General features: G+C 38.8%; 1 protein-coding gene across 2 annotated transcripts in view; it reads right to left on the reverse strand.

The window, feature by feature from the left end:
* Positions 1–255: 255 nt before the first annotated feature.
* Positions 256–26960, reverse strand: part of LOC143854097 (serine/threonine-protein phosphatase PP1 isozyme 3) — an 87440-nt gene continuing 60735 nt past the window's right edge. The window contains exon 4 of one of the 2 annotated variants that reach the window (XM_077363853.1): positions 256–656. In XM_077363853.1, coding sequence (XP_077219968.1) covers positions 633–656 — 24 coding nt within the window. In that variant the 3' untranslated portion in view covers positions 256–632. Of the gene's footprint in view, positions 657–18419; positions 18586–26960 lie in introns of those variants that run through there. The other variant, XM_077363852.1, reaches the window with a different exon arrangement.

Here is a 26960-nt window from a genome sequence, read left to right on the forward strand (position 1 = left end):
AAAGTGAGCCTCGAAATGGCCTGGCTAATCTGTAGAAACCCTAATTTGTGTGTCCGTAACCATACATAATCTAGTGCTCTATTGATGGGCAGAGCCTCTCAAGTAGATACACCTTGATCTAGAAATAAAAATTGAATAGGATTGCTTCTAAGTCATCTTTTTTCACGTGAAAAACAAGAACTCTTAGAAATATTTTTCCTTTCCAAAATTTTCCAGAAAATGACTGCAATCCCAACACAAGCAGGGCCTATAAGATCAATCAAGGTTTTCCACATTGCCGGTTATGATTTCTATCAATTCCAAATTGAGAATTTGATGATACAAAAAAAAAGTTTAAAGAAAAAGAAACACAGTTCTCTACTTATGCTGGCACCCATGACAATTATCCCCCAAGTGAGAGGGAATATTAAAATACTGATCTTCCAGAACTAATGTACATAGAAATCACAGCCTCTTTGAGAACCCAACTTAATACCACTGAAAAATCTTGTGAATTTTCCATTAAACAGACATCAGAATGCTCTTTACATTCCCGTTTATACTTTAAAACAGATATCTGACTTCAGCTCCCTAGACGACCACCATAATGTGTGCACAATACAAAGCTCCCATTTCCATATTGAAGCCTGTTCTCATGCTTTTGCACCAAGGAAAGACTGCTAACAGGAAACGAAGTTCATATAATATCAAAAGTAGAGGTTGCATTGAAGAATCAATGGAAATTTTCTACAACATATTAGAGGAAAACCCACATCATAATCTCAACATGAGAAAAAATATACAGAAGTCCCAAGTACCAATGATCAGTATGCCTATTGACCCATGAGAGCTAGCAATGCATTCAAGGAAAAATGAGAGAAATTTCTAGCTTTCATGCACTTGAACGGATTAGGAATATGAAATACAAGCAAATTGAAGATGAGAATCATAGAAAGAAATTAGGGAACAGAACTTGAGAATTCAATTTTTAGGATATACATTTCTCATTGAGTGGGGTTTCTTTTTTCTTTTCTAAAGAAACATGAAAGCTCTTGGTGGCAGAGAGGGAAATAAACTGCTATTTTTTTAAGCAGAAAAGGAAATCAACTCCTTTGCTAAAGCATAGAAGTCAACACAGGTGACCAGTCCACTTCAATTTTTTTTTTTAAAGTTGACATATCATTAATATTTAGATAGCAATCGGGACCAGGAGTCCCAGCCAGCAATACAAAATATTAAAGTGAATTTGGACGGGCAAGCCCAGGACCAATTCAAAAGCAAAAACATTTATAGCAGAGTGTATGCATTCCTATTCTCTATTTTGTAGATTGCCATCTTTTCATCTTTTCTTACAAGCATGAACATCTATCACCTGTACCTATTAAGACTACATCTAACTCCTAACCAGCACCCTCTTGGACTTTCTGGATGATTGAAAACTCAAAAGCTGCTAAAATTTACCTCCTTAAACTCCAACACTTTGGAACTAAGACACTCCCAGAACAAATAGCATAGCTAAAGCATCCAGACAAGAGGCCTAAGTGAAAGAACGAATCTCTCAAGCTACGGCTATAGGAAGTAATTTCTAGATGATCAACAAGTCAATCATAAAGCTATTTTGACGGTAGATTCCTGGGGTAATGCAGAAGGGATCCATCCTTCAGGATCTACGACCCCAAAATCTACAACTTCAAAAATCATAGTCCGGCCTGAATTTTCTCAATGCCTTCTTTTTCCTATCTTTTTCATTTCTATATCTGTTCCTTTTCTGTTCTTCATCTTTTCCTCTTTTTCCTTTCCTTTTGCCTTCTCATTCTAACCAGGTAGATGTTTTATATTTTACTACTATCTCCTTCTCTTGTTTTCTCTTTTCCTTTTTTTTTTTCGAGCCCGGAAGGCCTTTCATATAGGGTTACTACCCTCGGCTCCTTTATCCCCATTATTCCAACTTCTCTTCGCTCCTTGAGATCCCTGCAAGCCATAGAACGAAATAAATTTTTTGTGGCTTCCAGATTGTCATCGAAACCTATTCCGAAGACATCCCCTATTGCCAGAAGTTCATCCATTTCCTCAAGAGGAACGACCATTCCACTTAAATAGTATACCAAATCTGTTACATTTGTTATGCAGTCAACAGAGAAAATCTGTTCCATGAAGGTTCCTCCAGAGGGCAATGGGATATTTTAGTATCACTTGAGTTGGATTTCGAAGGTGATGGACCAGAGCCCTAATGGCTTCAAAGTTCAGAAGACAGACCTACTCAAACTGTGGGCATGGTGGCCTTTCGAAGTGTATAATTAAACAAGGCTGGACTAAGCTGGCATGGCAGACTTTAATATGCTTAGATGGACAAACAACCTATAAGAATGTATTGCCAACAGATATGTTATACTGGAACTTACTGAACTGCAAGAGTAGGTAGACCTAATAACAGATACTTCAAGGCCGAACTTTCACAAGGCCGTATAAACCCTAACTTGTGAAGGCTTGACAAAGGCCTGGTTCCTATTAGACTCTCCAGTTACCAACATGTGGTTGATATAGAACCCAAATCAGACTCCTATTAATGCATTGCATGGACCTTACTGCTATTATTTTGAACAGTGATTTTGCCACTTGAATTTGACTCTCGTTGCTAACACGAAGAGATTGATCATTTAATGAAATTTTTTTGGATGTTTTCCTGGCTCAAGAGTAGCAGAATGGAGCTCTAGGTTCGAACAAACAGGTATATGAACAGCTCACAGGTAGTTAATGTATAGAAGACTAACAGCCTTGATTCTCGTGAGACGTGAGGAAGTTGATCCTCCGATGGACTGTTTGGCTCTTAAGCCAATCCATAACCCCTAAGGGTCATTTACAGACACCTTTACTATCATGAACTGATGGAAGAGGAAAGAAATATGGCCTCCATTCCATATAATAACATCATCAGAAGCAATTAGATTAATTCAGGAAGTTGAACAGCTTAGACCCAGTCCTTCAAAGTCCCTAACTAAAATTTTCCTTGAAGAATCTAGAGCCGAAGTTCCTGTCTTAAGAGGGAAAAACCTTGAACGCCAGATGTGAACTTCAGCTGGAGACTCTTTTTCCACTCACAGATCAATGGATACTTTCAGTGTTCCAGGAAACCAAATTTGACACGGAAAAGAAAAACAAACCAAAACAAACAATTGAAGTTCTCATTGAACAGAAATATAAAGAGAAACAATAACAATAATATTTGTTAGGTTTTGTCTAAACCAGCAAAAAAACTTTCCAGAATTGGAAATAACTTCCTAGAATGTCTAGGGGTGCCTCATGATGTGACACTATGGGAATCTGATGCAGGGTAAAGCAGTCAACAATTTCTAAAGGTCAGATTATCCCAAAGTGGTTTATTGAACTCTCAACTTCTAGGTAATGAAGCTTCTTTGAACAAATAAGTCTTCATTGAGGCATAGAACCTGCTTATGTGTGGTTTGGATCTTTGAAGAAAATATGTACTTGATGCTAAAATTGTCATACAACTTTCACCAGATAGCTTGTAAGAAGGAATTTGAATTACATTGAAGGCAATCAAATGTGGCTCTCGGTTGAGCAAAACAATTGGAAATTCCAAATAATAGTTAAACAACTAGTGGTCTTCACCATCCATTCAAGATTGCATGACAATATGCATACAGGTCATGAGAGCTCAGCTAAGTTTCTGATCTAGCACAAGGCATTTCAACAAATATCTTATGTGCATACATGGAAGAACCAACCAATGACTTAATCCTTCCACCTACTCAACCATGCACATGATTTCTATCCAGTTAAGGCCTCTTCCAATGAACCGAAGATTAATGCATTCCAAATCAATTTAATGAAAAAAGAGCACCTCTGCAAAGGTTGTGAAGAATAGAACAATATCATGACATTAAGCTGCTTAAATGAGGACAAAAGGTATCATTAGAGGAAGATGTTTTCTTCAAGATCTAAACTCATTCATGCAATCTATTGTAGCACAACAGAAAGTCATTAAGATATTGATCTGAATGCAAAGGCTCTTTCTTGATCGTATGACCTAAAAGGAAGTAAAATCAGGTTGAGGTAAGGGGGGCCGAGGGTCGTGAACCCTAAAGGAACTGTCATCCAGCCCCTCTCCTGTAAATAGTCAGTTTTTTAGGTTTGGTGTTTTGGTGTGTGTTAGTTGCTTTTTGGTGATCTTCTTTGTTTATGTTGTTGATATCAAGGAAGCAGGATTCTTCCCTGGGAGCCTTCGATTCCCGCTTTCGATTCCCGCTCTGGCAACCTTGAGCAGAATTCTTCCTTGGGAGCCTTCGATTCCTGTTTCGATTCCCGCCTTCGATTCCTGCTCTGGCAACTTTGGTTGATATCATGGGCACGCAGGGATACAGATAGTCAGTGCAGCGTTTTGGAATGTGGTGGTATAGTTTTTCTTTTATATGTGATAAGAGATTCGATCCAAGATTAGTTGGGGTTACAATTATAGAAGAGGTGTTTTTTGCGAAGAATAGATTTAAAGATGGTGGCAGTTTCAGGGTGAGGTGGTTAAAAGGATTTGATGCGTGTGGTCGGAAAGAAGATGGTTGTTTAACTTATAGGGTGTTTAATTTCTGAAGAGGATGGTTTTATTACTCCAGAGGTAGCATGTGAGCGAAGAACACGATGAAGATCTTCACTATGCTTGAATACCTGTGGCCGTTCTAGGCACTAATCTTTAATTGGAAGCTGTGGAGCATTCGCTTGGAAGTTGATTCCCCTTAGCTTGATAGACTTTTGGGTCATTCGCTTTGGGTGATATCCTTCCCTAGAACTTTTTCTTGCCCTTCAGGAGGTTGGGAGAGAAGAAAATTCAGTAGTGGATTTGGAAGTTGTCTGTTTTGGATATCCGTCAGATCAAGTTTGTCATGATGTAACTAAGAATAGTTCTTTTTGTTTTATCTTTAGGTAAGGAGTATACTCTTGACCAATCATACTATGTAAATGCAAGTTGGGACCCAATGTAATTCTCATAGTATAAATATTTTCTGTCAAATTTCAAAAAAGAAAAAAAGGAAGTAAAATCTGAGCAATGGCCTATAGGCAACTTTGCTTCCTCTGTTGCAGAAACCGAATAAGCACAAGGACTACAAATCCTGTTCAAAACACCGGGAAAACCTTGCAATGTACAGATCCAAATATGTCTTCCAATTTGGCCAATTTCGATCCAAACTTCCTTGTTTTCTTGAATCCGATGATATAAAAGGCAGCTGAGGATATTTTTCAATTAAAAGAGGTAAAATTAAAGAGGAATTAACAAGAGAACTCACAACACTTGGAGAATATCCAGTAGCTTCAATTCAAACACAGCAAAAGGACAATTCAGCTCCTTCTTTGAAGATTTCCACCGAAGCTTTTGATGGATCTTGGCATGGAGACACCAAGATTCAGATCAAATGTAATCCCTGAAGGTCCAAGGGTTGATGATGAAGAAGAAAGGGAGATAACCTTGATCTCAAGCTCAAGAATCCCTCTCTTGAACGTATTGTGCAAAGAAACCCTCTTTTGGCAAGAGGTTTCTCACTAAAATGAAATTCAACCCAATTTTTTTAATTCAAAATCAAAGTCTCCAACGACAAATGGCAGGAAATTGGCCTTATAGCCCATTAAAATCCTAAATTCCTAAACTACCCTTATTTAAATGAAACAATGACAATTTAGAACAAATTGCCTAAACTACCCTCACATAGCTAGAACCAATGAAACAAAAGCAAAACACTACATTAAAGAGCATCTAGGCCGATGTAGCTTTGCCAAGGGGATGCTCCTGCATCAGAATCCCAAGCATTCGTTGTAGATAATTTTTCTTTTTCTTTTCTTTTTGGTCTAGAGACTAGAGGCAAGGTGGCATGCCCCCTCTTGTAATGTTTTTCTCTATTAATAAAATTTAAGGTGCCGGGCCGGGTTCTTTGATAAATTCCAGGTTTAAAAAAAAGCTTCAGTCACACATATTTCCAAAAAAATGGAATTTATAATGTTGCCTTTGGTTGGGGCGGGGGAGCAATCATAGATTCACACATACTGTTTTAAGTTCATACTTCAAAAACTCATGGGTCATGAAATAATTCATAAATCTTAATATAAAACTTATAATACTTCGATAAGTATAAAACTTAAAATACTCCAACGTAGAAAGTGAAAAAACTAAAACAAATAATCAAAAGAAAACATTTAGTAATTTTTTTTGTAGCTGGAATCGAACCTGCAACCTCAAGGATGAGAAACAAAGCCTCAATCATTGAGCAACAGGCCCAACCCAGCATTTTGTAATTTGATATTGAATAGGCAATCAAGTGAATGAAGTAATCAATTGTGTATTGTCAACTATCATCCATTTCCTTCATCACTCGAGCCAATCGGACTAACATGCTATAGTCTCATAGATGATAAATCCGATTTAATGGGTTGTTCATGTTTTGGGGTGTTACATTCAATGGAACACCTGAGAGAAGTAAAGATAAGAGATGGAGAATATGTTGAGGAGAGTTATTCAACTCTCTCCCACAAGAATATATATATATATATATATATATATATATATATATATATATATATATATATATATACGTGTTATGAGTAGGATTACATAGAAAGACAGAAATACCCCTCCTCACGTGGAGTTGTATAATACGACCACTCTCAACACTCCCCCTCAAACTGGAGTGTATATATCATGCATTCCCAGCTTGTTACATAAATCCTTCAATCTAGCTTTGCTTAGGGGTTTTGGAACCATGTTGCCAGCTAATCATTCGATCTTGTGAACAATGTGCAAATCTCCCCTTTTTGAATCCTATGACGGATAAAGTGACAGTTTACTTCTATGTGTTTTGTCCTCTCATGAAACATTTAATTCATGGCTATGAAGAGAATCAGGTGATGAGTAGGGTAACTCGATCTCAGACATAAAGACCTCAACTAGATCAACTTACATCTTGTATGGGCCAGGCTCTATAATCTGCCTTTGCACTCGACCTTGATACAACCTCTTGTTTCTTGCTATTCCAGGACACCAAATTGCCTCCAACATAAGTACAATAGAAATTAGTAGACCTCCTATCTGCAGAAGATCCTGCCCAGTCTGACTACCCCTCGATCCTCATATATTTATGATTACTAAAGAAGAGTCCTTTACCAGGTGCTTTCTTCAAGTATTTCACTATCTGGGTTACTATTGACCAATGAGGTGTCCGTGGTACACTCATGTACTGACTAACCACACTGACTGCAAAAGATATATTTGAACGTGTGATAGTGAGCTAGTTCAACTTCCCTAGTAAGCATTCGTATCAGCCTGGATCCTCTAGTAACTCCCCCTGATTAGGAGAAAGCTTGATATTTGGGTCCATAGGTGTGTCAGCTGGCTTCGTTCCCAGAAGATCAATCTCTTCCAAAATATCTAGTGCGTACTTTCTTTGGGATGAAGATAGCCCTCCACGTGAATATGCTACCACAATCCCTAGAAAGAACCTTAGACGACCAAGATCTTTGGTACAAAACTCTTTCTAAAAGAAAGTCCTTCAGTCTTTGTATACCTGCACTATCACTCCTACCAATCAGGAAGATCCTACCATAAACAATCAGGAAGATCCTACCATCTTTACCCTGAGAGCTAAATACTGAATGGTCTACAGCACACTATCTCATGCCAAATCGTATCACCGCCTCGCTGAATCTCCCAAACCATGCACGAGGAGATTGCTCAAGACCATACAATGCCTTGTGTAACTTAAGACCATACAATGCCGTGTGTAACTTGCAGACCATACATAACCCCGAACCTTTAAGTTTGAATGAAAACCCATCAAATGAGCGAATTAGTGTCCCAAATTCTACCCTAGAGTAGGTTAGGATCCCAAGTAGGTCCCTGTAAAATTTCGTCAAAATTTGTTGAAAATTGCGTAATAAGACGAGCTTAGTTTGTAGTGTAGTGTAGTGTAGTGTAGTGCAATAGGGGGGGTGATTTAAACAAGCCGAAAGTGCCAATACCAATTCCCTGAATAACAAAAATTTATAAATACCAACCCCTTGCCCTTACCCGAGCCACCCTACTCGACCAAAATAAGAGCCAATACAAGTAATGGGGGGCTGTCCAAGAACATAATAAGGGGGGGGGGGGGGGGGGGGATTTACCTAAAATAGCTATAAAAAGGATCGAAGGCTCTTACTTGAGGGGGAGAGATTTCAAATTGTACGGTTTTCTTTTTCATCAGAGAAAGAGATTTGGAAGGAGAGTAGAGCTCGACTCAAACCCTGACTTTTTCCCTCTTCTCCGGCCAATTTTCCAGCCAATTCCTGGCCAGAGTAGCCATCGTTCACCTCGGATTGCTTGCTATATCTCTTATTTTCATGCTATTTCCATGGTTCTCTCTTATAGCTCTTGTTCAAACGCTGTTTTAAAACTTAGATGAAGCTTTGCACATCTCAGATCCATTTCATAATCCTTAGCCTAAACTCTAAAAATCTCAGATCCAATTCATTCTTCTATTAGAAAGCTTTTGATCTAATTTCGTTTAAGTTCTATAGAAATTTAAAAGGTTTCTGCTGGAAGAGAAGAGTAGAGGCAAAGAAGAGAAAGCATTACACGTTGAAAAATCAGAGAGAGAATAAGAATCTCTTCTTCTTCGGCAAGTTGCAAGATTCAACAGTTTTTCTAATTTCTAGCCTATTTCAGATTGATTCACGAGAAAACTCTGGTAAATTTTATATGTTTGCATTGATCTGATAATATTTTATCATGGTGATAAGAGAGTAGTATTTTCTTCGTTATTTCCTGAAATGTTTATTTTCTTATCATTTCTTGAATTGTTTGATGTCGGTAGCCTTATGGATTTTATTTCTTGTGTTGTGTTGATCTATAGAGTTGTGGATCATATGGCATAAATTGCTTAATTTAGAATTCTAATGTAAAGGTGGATATGTTTAGTTTGAATTCACTTGGCCTGAGGACTGAGAGTAGAGAGTTAGTTTTTTTTTTATGCCGCTGATTCTATAGTTGAGGTAGTAGTAAAATGGAGTTTTGATGTTACTGATATGAATATAATGGAGTCTAGCATTACAAATATATTCGAAAATTGGATCAAGCTTCATTGAAGTGAACTTTGATTATCAGTAAACATGTGTTAACAGGTTGTTTAAGGTGATTATGATATTTTGTTTCCAATTTTAATTCTAATATTTTATTCGTTTTAAAATTTCCAAGCCTAATTCATTGATCTGTTTAACGAGGTGATGTTTATCCTTCTTGTTGATTTGTCTGAAGCTCATTTTGTATGAAGTTTCATGTTTAGAGATTTAAGTAAAAATGATTTGGATTTAAGGTTAGAACATCGATTAATTTAAGAAACCTTGGAGTTTTATTCTCTGAGATGTTGATTTTCATGAATTTGTTTTTAAAATTTTTTTTTTTAAAAAAAAAAGAGAAAAAAGAGAAACTATGTTTATTAAAAGGGAAGAGAATGAGCTTTTCTTGATTTCATTTTCAGCAAAAGTACATGTTAAATGTGAAAGGAGATTGAATTTTGGATTGGCTTGTCGTGTAAAAGAGGGGAATAGAAGTTAAGATAAATTGACAGAACTCAATGCATCATGTTCTAATTTTTTTTTTTAAAAGGAATATTAAATACATCATATGTTTATTGGATCAGGTTTTATAAGTTTTTGGAAATGTCTTGATCCAACAATGTTTTGTCATTGTAGCTTGTTGTCATGACTAGCTCAGAATTTCTAAGAATAAAGTAATGTTGTCATGACTAGCTCAGAATTTCATAGGGATTATCACTGTATGTTCACTTTCATTGGATCTCCTTTATTTTTTAGGGTAATTAGTGTGCCCTGTACCTTTGATATTTTTATAGTCATATATGGGAGCTTCTTACAGCTAGTTTTATTTTGTTTATTTGAGTTTATACTTGGAGCTTTGTGTAGGTCTGTTTCTGTCACATGGTTATGAGAGGAAAATACACTTTATTTTGAAGACCAAGTCAGCTGATTTTGGGATTGTAATTTTATCTTTGAAAATCAGTTTTATTGATAAGAATATAGACAAAATTGAATGCATTTGAGTTATCTTTGAACTAACCTTGTCATTTGATGCATTGTTTGAGTCATACATAAGATTTCAGGGAATTGAATGAACCATGTAATGTCTCTATTTCGATTGTAAATACAAGTTTCTTTATTCTACTCATTATCTTGGTTGTTCAATCTTTGGTTCTTTTCCAAAGAGTGTTGTTAGAAATTTGAAGATTTTATGGAAATACCTTATGATATGTGTTAAGTGTTTCATTAATTTTGAATAAGAATTTGCTTTCCAGGCAAGTAGAGGGTCAAACTTGGTTACTACATAAGTCAGTTAAGTTGTATGAATATACATTTCTTTAAATTTCAGGCCCTGTTGCATAAGCATGTTAGAATAAACTCACATTTTGATTCTGAAATAATGCTATGACTCATTATTAAAGGGTTCAAATTTCAAAAGTTTCCTATATGGTTATTTAAGTAAGTGATTGATACAGCGTTGACATATAGGCTTGATGTTCATACACTGCATATTTTATTTTTATTTTTGAAATATCTTAATGTCAGCTTTCTTTGTTAATATCCCCTGTTTCCTTTTGAGTCATGCATCATTAATAGAATCAGTGCATCTAATTTTCAGAGATTTAATCAATATTAATAGGTACAGGGATACCAAAGGATAAACAATTGTAGATAATCATTTTAATGCCATCAGCTGCTTGAACACCTGTTGTTTGGCTATCTAGTTGAGCAAGTTGAATACAGTAGCTTGGATAAAAGTATATTAGTATAGATTCTTCAATAAAAGTCATTATTTGATATGTAATTTTGAAGAATCTTCATTTTACAACTTTGTTGGGTGCATAAATTTATCTCATTTGTCTGTATATTGAGCTGGTCCATTGAATTCTTTTATTTTAAATGCAATAATTTGCTACTCAGAATATATTAGGGTTGCTTTAATGATTCTTTTAGGTAAGGGAGTAAGTAGGTGAAAGTTGTAATTGATTTTATGTGTTCCTACTTAATATAGTATTTGATTATATGGATACATGTAATTGGATAACTTGGATTTTCTTTACAGGCTTTTAAAAAATAAGAAAAGCATTAAATTACTCATGATTACCCTTTTTAAAAAAAAAAAAAGGTTTCAAAGATAGGGATTGGGTTAGACAAAATTAGGTTCATATACTCTAGAGTTGTTGTTGATGAGATACCAAACTGACATAAGCATAGGTTTATTTTTCCAAGCAATGGTTTTGATAGTAAGTGTACTCATCTGATTATCATCTAAAGCATTGAATTTCATTTAAGTTTAGGGATTATTATTTCAATTGAAAAGCCTTTGTGTAAATAATTTAATTTAGAATGTTTTATTGGCGTTCCCATTTGGTGTCAGTCTGATGATTTTGGGCCTTATTTTCTGCTAAGGAAGTATTCCCTTTTAGTGGTCTATTGACTATAATATCGATTTATTTAAGTAGTTTAATTAGATAGAGGTGTTATAACTGTTAGAATTTAATGGTATAATTTTTCTTATCATTTTGACTTTCCTTGGATTTTCATAGATTAAAAGATAATACTTTACTATTCAGAAGTTAAAAATCCCTACATTCTATGGTCTCCTACATGTTTCACGTCTCAGTAGCATTCCCCATCATCTTGTAAGTTTTTATCAGTCTGTTGGGTATATAACCCTAGCAAGTTCTTTTATCATTGCATGGCAATGAAAGAGTCATCTAGAGCCCCACCTTTTTAGGAGACATACTTTATCTCAATAGATTGTTACACTTTTAGGAGACCATCTTGGTCTCATTAGAGAGAGTCACCCCTAAAGGACTTGCCTTGTCCCATAATTAGAACATTATCCTTATTAATAGAAGACTAACTTAGTCTTTTAGTTGCCATACCCCTATTTATCATTGCAAGGGCAATGATGAGGTTACTTGGCGCCTTCGATAGGAAACATGCTTTGCCTCATTAGTGATAGTGGTTTTTTTTTCTCCATAGGAGACATGCTTTGTCTGATCAGTGATAGTGGTTTTCTCTCCTTCTAGAAGACATGCTTTGCCTTATTAGCACCCCCTCTATAGAGTTGTTGATTCAAGAGTCCATCTCATAGACTAGTAGTTCATCATTTAGTTAAGAGTTTGTCCTATAGAGTTTGCCTTTATAGATTAGGAGTCCATCATTTACCTTAGATATTTCTTTTCTTCTTAGAGACTAGCTTAGACTAGCTTAGTCTAGCTAGAGTTTACCTTTTGGGATCATTTTCATTACCTTGGGACACTAGTTCACTTGTTTAGGGATACCCTTAGGCCATAGGGATTCTGTCTTTTAGAGTTGACACTCAGCTAGGCTATGGATTATGGGGTATGGTCATATAGGTTCCCTTTGGCTAAAAGGGTAAAACATGTAAAAAATCTAAAAACATTGAAACATTAAAGCAATAAAAAACAATTGAAAAGTTAAAAAATAGAAATATTCAAAAAAAAAAGTTAAAAAATAGTAGGAGCGTATTAGGAAAGTCTGTTTCCGAACTACGTTGCTTTGATCCTCTTCCACGAGCTACGCAGGCAGCATAGGATCTTCATCCCAAGTCCAGTCAAACCTTCAAAATAAAATCATTCAAACCTTTCAAATAAAAATTTTCAAAAAAATCTTTCAAACAAAACTTAGCAGATCTTTTCAAAAAAGATCTTCCTTTAGCATAGGAGTTTGTCCTAGATGTATAGAGAGTTTTAGACTTAAAAGTCTGTCCTAGAGTTAGGAGTCTCTGTGAGGTCAGTTTGACATGGCGTCAACTGATGGCTAGAATATGATTCACTTAGATAGCCTATCCTTCTTTAGGATATAGCCTAGTTGCACATAGGATGTAGGGCCCACCTGCATTAGTTTAGGATAAAAAACTTGCATTTAGTTAGGGCAGTTAGGGAGTCCTAAAATCCACAATTCACTTCAACTTAATTAATCGCATTCAATAAGCTTTAATCACAAGTCAAGTCTAGTCTAGGTGGTCGAGTCTAGTTTAGCGGTCTAGGCACAATAGGCATTGTAGCTTAGAATAGGCCACCGAATTACGTTGATCTTGATTCCAAAAAGAGGCTTAGGTACGTAGGCAGCTTGGGCGGACGGTCATCCAGGTCCAGATTATGCTGTTACATATTTTTTAGAGTTTTTAGGATTTTAGGGTTATAGTCTATTAGTTGTTGTGATTTCTTGTTTAGGGACATGCTAGTGTGTTTTCTTCCTTGATTGGATTGTTTATGTCTTTACTATGTCTCTTATATAGCTTCATATACTTATACATGCTTAGTTGTAGTATTTGCTTACTTGTTTATTTTTGTTTACTTGTTCATTCACATGCTTAGTTATAGCTTGTTTGTTTGTCCTTGCTTTACATATATTTGCTCACATATTTAGACATAGTATTATCTGTTTCATTATTTCTTTATTGTATTGTTTACTTACTCACATGCTTAGTTGTAGCATTTACCTGCTTATTTTATCTTGTTTATTTGCAAATCATTTACATGCTTATTATTTCTTGCTCATTTGCTTATCTTATCTCATTATATCTACTCATTATATCTGTCATTATCTGCTTAGCTGTAGCGATGCATGTGATTGTTTAGATGTGATGAGTTAGGATTAGTCGAAACGGGTAGCAGAGTTATCTGATATTGGATTTGCATTAGACTCCTCCGCCTCCTCTTGTGTGATGTGAGATTATTCATATGCTATACGTACATTTCCCTGTACATATTCTCTTTTTGAGAGAGGAGACGACGGATTCTAGTGTTCATTCCGATGTCAGGTGACACTGATATCAACTTTCCATAGGATTTGGATGTTTTTTTCTTTCTTTTGCCCATCCCCGGTTCATGCATGCTTAGGTAGACGTTTTCTCGAGGATGCCCGTTCCCATTTCACATGATTTTCGCCCAAAATTCTTCGAAAATAATTAAAATGGCATAAGAGACCGAGTGCGCTCGGGCGAGTGGGGTGCCTAACACCTTCCCCACTCGTAACCAGGCACGAACCCTTTCTTCTCTGGTTATCCGTTGCAGAGAGAGTATGTTTATAGGTTCCATGGCCTTAATCCATGGATGGCGACTCTTCTTCATATTTTAGGTACGTCTTAGTTCCGGGCTCTGTTTCCGAATCAAGAGGTATCACATATACCGCCGCAACTCATGCTGTGAGGGCACTATTTCGAGAGGTCCTTAGTATAGCTCTCATTCTCATGTGGAGATCGAAGGATGAGGGAGGACCCGTCCTCCGCCGTTCCGAGGTCGCGGGTCCACACCCCTGAGCACCATGCGTAGGAGGTTGCTCCATGTAAACTCCTTCTTACAGATCACCATGCAAGAAGGCATTCTTAACACCTGTAGGCCCAAGGGTTCCCATGAGTTCAGTCATTCACCTTACCTTCTTGTTTTGATGCTAGCAAACCTAAATTGATTAGTCTTTATGGACTGATGTGTTGCTTTGAGGTGTTGTGTTATATACAGGAATTTCATATTAAAATCGCCATTACAGTACTCATCTCAACACATGGCTTGTGGATTCGCACACATAATGATCAAGAGCTTGCACTCACAGTGAAGACATCATCAGTTGGAGGATGTTCAAAGTCAAGAAGCTCAAGTTCAAGATCCCACAAGTTGCCTAACAAGTGTCAAGAAGAAGCTTGGAGATGAACTAGCCATTGGTGACACCTCATGTACCTTTCAGCATGCATTGAAGATTGAAGGAAGTCACAAGAGCCAAACAAGGTCAAGAAGTTCACTCAGAAGCTAAAGAAGTCCAAGGAAGTGCAAAGGAGAAAAGACATTCCAAGAAGACTCAATGGTATACACTTTTAGAATGTATTTGGAGTCCTCTTGATTTTATGTTTAAATGCACTTTCAAAATATTTTCAAATGGTTTTCAGACTTAACTTTTTATATCTTTGGAAACCATAAACACACCTAAAAATGTGTTTGAAAACCTATGACTTAAGCCCAAAGACCATGGCTTAAAAGCCCCTGAATTTTTAAAGTAAAAATGGAATTTTATACAAGGCCGGTCGACCGAGGTGTCCTGGGCGACTGTGGCAAGGTAGCTGGAAATCCAGCACTTGTCGGATATTGGCGGGCCGGTCAATCGGGGTGATCCAGGCGACCGCGGAGGTGTTCCTATAACGCCAGGAACAATCCGTCATGAGTTTGGGCGGGTGACCGCCAAGGGCCGGTCAACTAGGATAGATTTTGTGAGCTGAATTTTTTAAGCAAACAGGTAGCCCTCGTCGAGCGACCGTCATGGGGCCAGTCGACCGCGATGGTAAGAAATTTGAAAATAAAAAAGGCGCCGATAGGGGCGGGCGACCGGTGTGGCTCGGTCGGGTAAACTAGTCGTTGGGGCTTTCGCAGGTTGACTTTTTCAACCCAGTTTTTTACAGTTTTACCCCCAAACGGTCATATTTTCAAATACACTATATATACATCATCTAAACCTATCTAAACAAGCTTTTGAACATTTTTGAAAGATCAAATCCCATCTTTTTGAGCTTAAACTTTCAAATCAAAAGCAAAACCTCTTTGAACTTGTATTTCCACATCTTATAAAGCGGAACTCCATAGGCTTTACATTTGTATCTTTCTTTGGAGTGATTGTAAGCTTACAACTTTGTAATCCACCTATCAAGAGGCATTGAGTATTTTTCATTTTTTATTTGTTCTTCATTGAGGGTCTTCTCTTCGGCCCGTTAAAAATTGTGAAGACATTGTGAGGGTCTCCTCTTCGGCCCATTAAGAAAAGTGAAGACATTGTGAGGGTCTCCGATTCGGCCCGGTAAGAAAGGTGAATCATGTAAGAGGATGAGTCCCCTCACAAGGCTTTGTGCAGAAAGGGTTTGTCCCCTTTGGAGATGGAGAAAGTGGTTGTAAAGCTTCGCGATTAGGCTTGAAATCTCATTTTTAGTGAAGTACATAAGGAGCTAAACTTGGAAGAGTGGAGTAGGTCTTGTGATAGACTGAACCACTATAAAAATCTTGTGTTCCTTGTGGATGGCTCTTCTTCTCCTTCCCTTGCACGTGTGGTGATTGGTAAACTCTAACCCTAACTTGTATTTATATACTTAATTGAACAAGAGTTAGTAAATATGCTTGATTAGTTTGTCTAAACCCTAGATTTCACTAACATGCCTATTTGAACAAGGGTTAGACTAATTAGTGCTTAATTAAGTGGATTAACTTTTAATCTTCCACCTAATCAAGCCTAAACATTTTAATTAACCAATTCACCCCCCCTCCTGGGTTGTCACACTTGGATTTCAACACTTAACTGGTAGAGTGGACACGACATATTGACTGCAAGGGATAACAAAAAACTTATTAAAGGAATTTTTGCCATAGGAGAGAATGTTTTTGTGATCAATGTCATAAGTCTGAGCGTACCCCTTTGCAACCAATCGAGCCATCAGTCTTTCCACCGTCCCATCTGGTAGGTTTTTTACTATGAACACTCACTGACAGGTGACTACGTGATCACCTGGAGGAAGAGGAACCAACTGCCATGTATGATTTGACTAGATAGCACCCATCTTTGCATCCATTGTTGCTCGCCAACCTGTATGAGCCAAAGCCTTTACAACTGAACGAGAAATAGAAACAGAGGATACCTAATTGTAAAATTCGTTTCGTTCGCCGTTTCGTTTTGGCGACTGGAACGGAACGCTTCAGTGTTTCGGCCATTTTGTTCGCATTTCGGTCTAAACTTTTCATTCTACTTCCCAGAGGGAATTTTTTTCAAAATAGTTAAAAATATGAAAAAAATGCAAAAAAATCAGAAATTGTTGGAAATTAAAGAAGCTTGAAGAGCTTAAAAGAAGATTAGAATTCAGTTGACCTTAGTTGGTGGGAAAGTGTGTAAATGAAGTTTGTAAGAGAAGGGTGTGGAAAAACAATGGTTAATGGGGGATATATAGCGGTGTGAATGCTTGTGGATGCGAAAAGACGGAAAATACCTTTCCAACGGCTATAAAACGGTCATAAATAGTCATAAAATGAGGGTAGAATTGTCCAAAAACAATCCCAACGGCTATAATGGCATTCCTATAATTTTTTTAATTTTGCCGCCTTTTTCAGACAATTTCGGACTAAACGGAATGAAATTCGGAACGAAACGAATTCCGACTGGATTTTGTTTCGGTTTCAGGTCCGAAACCTAAATTTCGGCCCGTTTCGGCCGAAACCAAATGAAATATACAACTTAGGACGATACAGATTATAAAAATGAACTATAAGAGAGTGACATACAAGCATAAGAAACAACATCAGAAATGGGATGATAAGTAGCACGAGATCGTGTACGAGACAAAATTGGATCCCCATCAAGAGAACCAATTATCTCTGAAGCAGTGGGGAGTCCAACGAGCTGTGAGGGAGATGGTGGGCATTATGATGTGTCATCTGTACATAAAGGTAATAAAGACTGCTGACGAGGACGAGAATAAACCGTCAAAGGCTAGGGTTGTTCCACAGGTGACAAAGATGGAACCGGAACTGGTAATGGTAGTGGAATTTGAGAGTCAGGTGCTGGTATAGAAGCAGACTCGGTAAAATAAAGGGTATCGTCAAAAAAGGAAACATCAGCGGATACATAAACACTACGAAGTTAAAGACTATAACATTTAATATCCCTCTTGAGTGTGAGAGTAGCCCAAGAAGACACATTTGATAGCTCGGGGATCCAACTTATCGAGTCCAAGAGTAAGATCGTGAACAAAGCAACTGCAACCAAAAACTAGGAGGGGGAATTGATTCCCAGATGGATGCAAGACTAAGAATGGTGACCGATTCTGGAGAACGGGGTATGCAAGATGGTTTGACAGAAAGCAGGATATGAGAATGACATCGGCCCAATACGACTTCGGGACATGCATATGATAAAGGAGAGTCCGATCCATGTCAACAAGGTACCTAAGTTTCCTCTCTGCAACACAATTTTGCTGAGAGGTACGAGCACAAGATGACTAATGAATAATGCCATGACTAGATAGAAACACCTAAAACCCATTAGAAATAGATAAGTATTCGCGTGCATTGGCAGTGTGCAAGCATTTAAGAGAACAGGAACACTAGTTAGAGATTTCGGCATAAAAAGAACGAAACACAGTAAATACTTCTGAAAGATCTTTTACTACACATAACCATTGCATCCTTGACTAATCCGCACATACAATGAAATATCGATACCCAAATATAGCCGTTCTACATGGATCCCAAATATTAAAATGCACCAACTCAAACGGACTCGAGACACGACTAACAAAACGCGACTGAAAGGAGACACGATGGTGTTTTCCATACTGAGAAGACTCACAATGAAATGGACTAACTTGACTAGACACAACTGAAGCATACTGCAGACAATCCACTGGGGTTGATCAAGACGGCAGTGGCACATGAATGAATCAACGGAAGTACACAATGCAGTTTGCGGAGTATCACCGTCAAAGTAGTAGAGTCCATCCACCTCATGGCTCTAACCAATCCTCCTCCCAATCGTTAGATCCTGAAAAGAACAATAAGGAAAGAAGGTTACAAAACAGTTAAGGCGACGAGTAAGTTGACTAACAAAAATGAGGTTACATGGGAAACTAGGAACACATAACACAGATGAAAGAGACAAACAATAACTAAGAGGAGTGTCCCATGTACCAGAAATAGGGCACATCACCCCATTAGCCAAAGTAACTGATGCAGAAGTAGAGATATGCTTAATAAGGCTAAGGAGGCTACTGTTACCAGTCATATGATGTGAGGTTCTAGAATCAATGAGCCATGAACTGGAACGACTGAGAGAGCATGATGGTTGCTACCTTTTTCATTTTTTTTTGGGTAGGTAACAGATTAATCCATTTAAAATCCAGAGAATTACAAGATATAGGGACAAGCTGTCCCACAGTACAGATCTTATAAAGCTAGGATGGAATGACAAAAAACGAGAACGCTTAATGGCCCTGTAGTAGGGACTCATCAATAACGACACGATTCCAAAGGAGAAGCCTTTGCTAGTGCATCACCCATTGAGTTTGCCGACCGCCTCCTGTGCTCAAGTTGGGGACGAATAGAGCGAACAAGATCATGTATCTCATCGAGAATGCAGGCAATTCTCCAGGGACCGGAGCTTCGACAAGCAGCCCATGCAATAACATTAGTCGAGTCCCCTTCGATGATAAGAGGACCCAAATTGTGATTCGCAAACCACTTCAAACCGAATAATAGTGCTCTAGCCTCCGCTTCGTTAGTATCGCAAAAACTAGCTCGACCAGAAAAAGTCATGACAGAGTCACGCTTCGCATTACGCAGCACACCACCAATGCCGGCATTGCCCGGATTCCCCATAGAGCTCCCATCAAAGTTCAATTTAAACCAACCTTCTGGCGGTGGAACCCATTGAGGTTTAATTGTAACCTTATTGAATCTCCTTTTTGATATTACAGCATGAGAATTGCGCAGGATGGAGCTGATCGAGTACGTAATTCCTGCCTAAGCTTTGGACCACAGAATAATGGCCAATTTAATGTCCAGTGCTATGTGGTTCCAGCACCTCATCTTGTTGTTAAAGATGCGATTGTTCCTCTCATGCCAGATGAACCAAATAATAGCGTAAGGCATTGATGTCCACATTGAGCTTCCAAGACAATCATTGAAGGCACCGCACCAGTTTGTTATAACCTTCGATATACGATTTTGGAGGACCCACGTCATCCCAAAGAACTTGAATAGATTCATCCAGATAGCAAAAGAATAGCGACATGAAATGAATAAATGGTCCAAGGACTCCTCATTGTTGTGGCAAAGGATGCACCAACTTGCAAGCCTGACTGACCTCCACTTGAGCCGATCGCATGTGTTAACACATCAATGGCTTACAGTCCAAGCAAAAGCAGTGATTCGAGGAGGAATACCAGGTTTCCATATTTTGGCCCTCCTTGATGCTAGCCGGTTCCCCTCATTCAACTTTATGAAAAATGATTTTACCGAGAATCCGCCTTGAGAGTCCGGTGTCCATATACATTTATCGACTTCGTTTTTGGATAAGTATGTAGAATCCAACAAACTGAGAAGCGAAGCAAATCTTTCAATTTCATCTTCTTTTAGATCACGACGTAGTCATAAATCCCAGAATATCTTCCCAGATTCATTTTCCCTAAGCGCATAGTCAGAAATCTTAGATTCGGGTTTAACTACAAGCAGATACAATTCCGAGAAGGCAGAACACAAACAATCATCCCCGACCCACAAATCAGCCCAAAAACGCACCTCTTCGTCGTGGCCCGCTTGGAAACGCAAGAACGGTTTAAATAGTTCCCGCGTATTACATATGGACCGCCACGCACCCGAGCCCTTGCCAGCTGGTGGATTACCGCATTCCCAATCACCCCAAAGCTTGCCATACTTTTCCCCCATGACATTGTGCCACAGAGCCTTCTTCTCGTCACCAAATCTCCATAGCAGTGTTGCATGGATTCGGATTCGCGCATCGAGATCCGACACGGATTCGAGGTGTCGGATTCGGCAAACCCCCAAAAGTAGGATTCAGATTCGGTAATTTTTAAATAAAATTATATTTTAAAGATTTAAAATTTAAATGGGGGCGTGGTTCGTGAGCTAGAGTTCAGAAACCATTCCTCCCATAGTTGTTTGACTCATCCAACCCATTAATTTTATAGGACCTCACATAGATAGGATGTTCCTAAGAAACAGCCTCCATACCATAATCCTAACCATTAGATCAATAGAAGCCCAATTTCTAACCATCCATTTTAAACCTCCACAGATCATAACCATAACCATAGACCATAACCATAAACCATAACCATAACCATACCCATAACTACAACCTATAAACCTAATGAGTTGGATGACCTAACCAACCATGGGAGATATGGCTTGTGCACTCTAGCTCAGGCTGAGCTCTTGCGCACAAACCATATATCCATATATATATATATATATATATATATATATATATTCATAAAAAATTTGAGGTTAGAGGGTTGAGGCGAGTTTTGTATTAATAGAGTTGAAGGAGGAAGAGGGTCGATGTTCGAGGGTTGAGGTGGTAAGGTTTTTATTAAAAGAGTACGGGTTGTGCTTTCATATAAAAAAAGTTAAGAAAATATGTGCAAAGGGAAAATATACAGGATTTGCATTTCAAAAGAGAAAATGATGAATCGGATTTGCCCGAAAAAAAACAGGATTCGTGCAGGACATGGCTACGACAAGAATCTGGGTGTGTCCCACGTGAATCCATGTCCGATTCGGATGCGGAGACGTGTCAACACTGATTCGGCATAGAGGGGCAAAGAATCCATGCAACATAGCTCCATAGGTATTTGCCGAGTAACGCTTTGTTACGCAATCAAATCTTTCCAATGCCAAGGCCACCTTGTCGCTTGAATTTGCATACTTTGTCCCACCTGAGCAAGTGTTTGAGACAGTTTTTTCCGGCCTCCATGCCATCCCCCTAAGAAATCCTATTGTAATTTTTCAATTCGAGACGCCACCTTCGCCGGTATCCTGAATAGAGAAATATAATAAACCGGCATATTAGAGAGAGCGGCCTTGATCAGAGTAATCCTTCCCCCAAAGGATAGGTACCTTTTTTTCCATGTAGCCATCTTCCTCTCTATTCGCTCCACAACTGTATCCCATTGTGCTCGTTTCGGGATGCCATAACCGAGTGGCAATCCAAGATACGTAATAGGGAGAGATTGTACTGTACAGCCCAGCATATCGGCGTGTAGTTTCACCTCTCGTGGCCCTAGATTAATTCCCGCAATCATACTTTTGGCGAGGTTAATATTCAACCCGGAAACCATCTCGAACCACCGAAACAGCCGCTTGAAATTGGTCATTTGTAAGATACCCACCTCTAGAAAAACTAAGGTGCCATCAGCGAATTGAAGATGGGTTACCGTACTCTCTTCACAACTAGGTTTTAGTCCAGTGAAGTATACTTTTTCTTCCGCTTTCGTTATTAGCAAGCTCAGTGCCTCCACCACAATGATAAACAGATAAGGGCATAGAGGGTCCCCCTGCCTGAGACCACAAGTGCTACCGGAAAACCCCACAGGAGATCCATTGAACAAGATCGAGAACGACGCAGTTGATATGCATGCTTTCATCCATTTTCTCCAGGTGTCTCCAAATCCCATACGATCGAGTAAAAAGTCAAGTACCTTCCAATCGATATGGTCATAGGCCTTCTCCAGATCAATCTTGTCAATGACACCACTCCCCCCGCCTCCTCGTTTCAAAGAGTCCAAAACCTCATTTGCAATGAGTATTCCATCCAGGATCTGTCTCTCTGTGACAAAAGCCTCTTGGTATTTGGAAACAATCTCACCCATCACAGTAGAAAGCCTACGAGCCAAAACTTTCGCCAGTAGTTTGTATAAGCTATGTACCAAACTAAATGGAAGGAAATCCTTAATTTCAGTTGCTCCTTCCTTTTTCGGTATCAGCTCCAAATCCCATACGATCGAGTAAAAAGTCAAGTACCTTCCAATCGATATGGTCATAGGCCTTCTCCAGATCAATCTTGTCAATGACACCACTCCCCCCGCCTCCTTGTTTAATGACCCCCTCTCGTGTAACTCAGTGAAAAATGCCATCACATAGATTTAAGAATGTCCCAGTATTTGCAAGTCATTTGGAACCCGTCGGGGCCGGTGCTTTATCTTTCTTCATCGCATTCAAGGCACCCTTAACTTCCTCCACGGAGAACTCCCTCTCCAACCACACCATTTTGTTATTAGGTAGCCTTTTGAACACCAATCTCCCCAGCTTGGGACACCATTCGTATTGACATGTGTATAACCTAGAGAAGAAATTGACAATCGAAGTCTGGATGATTTGCTTATCTTCAACCAACTTGCCATCGATGAGCAGAGAATTTATTGAATTAATTCTACGTCTCGCACTTGCCATTTTGTGAAAGAATTTCGTATTGTTATCCCCCACCTTGAGACACGTGGCACGCGATTTCTGTCTCCAGCTGATTTCATCGGGTCGAGAGATTTCTTCAAACTCCACTTTCAGATCCTTTCGCTTCTGATGTTCCTCTTCCACCAAAAACTAGGGACTCTTCTTTTTGCTCCAATGAACCCAGTTCCTTCAAAATGACCTTTCGTTTAGTTCTCCTGTTATTTTCCAACTTTGCCCATTCTTTGATCTTCTGCTTCAGATTTTTCAGCTTCCAACAGAAAATGTAACCTTTCCATCCTCCACATGGTCAGCACTCCAACATTCCGCCAACAGCTCGTCAAACCCTGATGCTTTGCATAGTCCCATATCCAATTTAAAAGCTCTAGGCCAATCTAAGATTTCCACAAGATCCAGCAGCAACAGGTTGTGATCTGATATTGGCCTGGGTAGTGCACGTTGATAGATGTTTTGGAATGCCCCATCTCATTCTTTCGAAACTAATATCCTATCCAGTCTGCTCTGTACCAATCTTTCCTGATTATTGGTCTAGGTATATATGGCACCCTCCAATGGTAGGTCAATGAGCTCACCATCGAGAATGACCCGCGAGATTGGCAGTGGCTTGTTTCCCCATTTCCTGTAGGCGCAGCCGCGCAGAAAGACTCTTACTTAGTGTGGGAAACAACCAATGTGTCGGAAGAATCAGGCGTAGAAAAGACAGCAGTAGAACTCTTTGTGGGATTCCCAGAAACGTGATATGCAGCTCGTGGGGGCCGTAACTCCGGATGCAAGTTGAAACAGAAATCGGAAGTATGACCCGCCATACCACAGTGTGTACAATAACAGGGCCAACGACCACCAACACCACGGCCTCCCACTGAATCACGCCGACCACAGCCACGACCACGACGTGTACCGCAACTATAACCAGACTGAACAGCTAGAGCAGATCGCTCACCAAAAGAATCACCAGGAACATCAAACCGTAGTGCTCGCTGAACATGAGAGAAAAAATCATCAAGGGGTGGTTCAAGTTTCTTGACCAGCTATTAGTTGGCGAATAGGAAGAAACTCTCTTCCTAGGCCATCCAAAAACTGAACAACACGTAACTCATCTTTCTGTTTGGCCAGCACAACAGGGTAAGTAGGGGTTGCGAAGTAAGAGTCCAGTTGCTCACATAAACGAACAAGCTCAGAGTAGTACTCAGAAACAGATTGATCGCCCCGCTTCAAATTGAGGTCGGAGTAGACATCACAAATCCATGTGAGATTGTTCGTTCCTGAATAGAGTGTCTCTGTATGTAACCATACAGCTCGCGTCATATAGGAACAAAATATGACTAGCAATCTTGGGCTCCATACTTTGGCATAAGAGCGACTAAAGATGTGCGTCCTCCTAACTCCACTTGTCATAGGAGGAGTAGATCCGAAGTGATATATCGTAGCTTTCCCTGGCCACGGATATAAAGATGAACATACCAACTCCATGCAGGGTAGTTTGATCCATCAAGTCTGATGGAAGTCCTGAAAGCTACATGTAAGGAACCAGAAACAGTAGACAAAGTTGTCGGTGTAGTGTAGGCGTAGTCATTGCAAATACCCACAATAAATCGCAACACCAAATAACTGTCAATAAGCGGCAACAACGCTAAGAAATGACAATGATCCACCAATACGTCACCCAATCAACACAACAACATAAACAATCTCATGCGAGTTCACTAACATAAACAACATCAACCAACAACATAAGACTGATCAACAACCAACTCGAATTGAACAACATCAAACAACCAACTCGCATCCAACAACAGCCAACAACATAAATTTGCTCAACAAAACAGCAACGCACCAACTACGATCAACAACCACAAATCACAGCACAACAATCGCTAAGGCATTTGGCAAACAACGAGCAAGCCGTAGGACAGACCATCAAATGGTCCGTGAGAGGAGAGAAACAACAACAACGTATAAAAAGTACTCCAAATAGAGGGAATAAGTTGTGATCTCCATCCGGGCCATAACAACAAGAGGAAGGGGATAAGAAACCATATTTAAATCATAAAAGAATAAATATGAAAAATGAAAATCAATGTATGAGTCTTTGGGGATGCAGTTAGGGTTTTGGGGTGGCGGCTAGGGTTGTTGAGAGGTGCGACTAGGGTTTTGTAGGTTATGGTTAGGGTTTAGATGGTTAGGGTTGATTTTAGATGGATACAGTTAGGGTTAGGGATAGGATTGATGGAGTAATAAATCTTCACGGTGGATGTAGAAAATCCGAGAAATACTTCTCAATACGCATCGAACACGATGTACAACAATATAACAAAAGAACAATGCCGAGAAACACAATCACATAAGAAACACAAGATTTTACGCGGTTAGGCACTGCCTAACGTCCACGGGGGAAGATTTTCACTATTTCGGTCTAGGGAGTCTCTTCGCCTTGGCCAAGAAAAAACAAAAAGAATAAAAACCTAATCCCGCAACTCTAACATGTGGCTTATATATCAACACTACTACATGGAGAAATTTACCAAAATACCCAGTACATAGCTCGACCCGTGTGTGCGTCGCGCACATTAGTCCGTCAGGGTCCTGTATAATGCCAAAATACAAGACATCTACACAACAGTGGAAACTCTTGATCTTCAACCTGAAGCTCTGATACCATGTTACATTCAATGGAACAGATGAGAGAAGAGAAGAGAAGAGATGGAGAATATGTTGAGGAAAGTTATTCAACTCTCTCCAACACTATATATATATATATATATATATATATATATATATATGAGAAAACGGTTCCTACACATATGTGTAGAGAGTTCTCTACACACTAGCTTAAAATACAGTGGGGGCCCACATTGTTTGGGTGATCCAAGCCATCCATTTTAAAGGCCCTCACATAGATAGGGTGTCTACAAAAAATCAGATCCATAGGATCATCCCAACCCTACGATTTGTGGAGGTAAAATGGATGTCTTTAAACCTTCACAAATTAGTCCATTTTTTGCCTCCACAGTTCGAATGGTTAGGATGATCCTATGGATCTTATTTTTTGTGGACACCCTATCTATGTGAGGGCCTTAAAAATGAATGGTTTGGATCACCCAAATAATGTGGCCCCCACTGTATTTTAAGCTAGTGTGTAGATAACTTATCTACACATGTGTAGGAACCGTTCTATATATATATATATATATATATATATATATATGTTATGAGTAGGATTACATAGAAAGATGAAATACCCTTCCTCGCTTGGAGTTGTATAATACAACCACTCTCAACATAGGGTATACTATATTTTTCCTGTCTGCAATGACCGTTTATTAATTCTTGATATGAAATATAAATATACACACACGCATATACATATAAATATATATATAGACACATTATAGAATTCAACATATTAATAGGCAGCCTAGACTTAATTTATATCAACTTAGCCAATAATCTAGGCCTTCGATTGTGCATTCCTTGGGAAGTGGCAGTGGGTAAATACCAATGCTTCACACGAACTAGAGGTTGAAGAATTTGCAACACATAATGAGGGCCAAATTCGTGGCTGCTAGGAATTGATAAACTATGTGGAATAGCTAGAATGTTATCTTTGATAATTCTAATAGAAGGTTAAGATTCATCCTTCTTAACAGGGAAATAATACGCCTATAGCTTGATAAATGGTGAAAGAGATACCATTATATCATTTCCTATTTATATAGAACGGCCTCAAATCCTAGAGCAGGAGCTTGTAATTTTTTTATTTTTAGTATTTTATTAACAATAACGCCACTTTACTAAATATGTTGATATGATTAAGGATATGTATGATGGAGCAGTAACTAGTGTCAGAACTATGGATGGCACATCTAGTGAGTTTCACAATAGGATTGCACCAAGGATCAGCTCTAAGCCCTTTTCTTTTTACTCTAGTTATGG

The sequence above is a fragment of the Tasmannia lanceolata genome, unplaced genomic scaffold (assembly GCF_043159265.1).
Source record: "Tasmannia lanceolata isolate RefF3 unplaced genomic scaffold, GAP_Taslan_0.1 ptg000020l, whole genome shotgun sequence".
NCBI classification, from domain to species: Eukaryota; Viridiplantae; Streptophyta; class Magnoliopsida; order Canellales; family Winteraceae; genus Tasmannia; species Tasmannia lanceolata.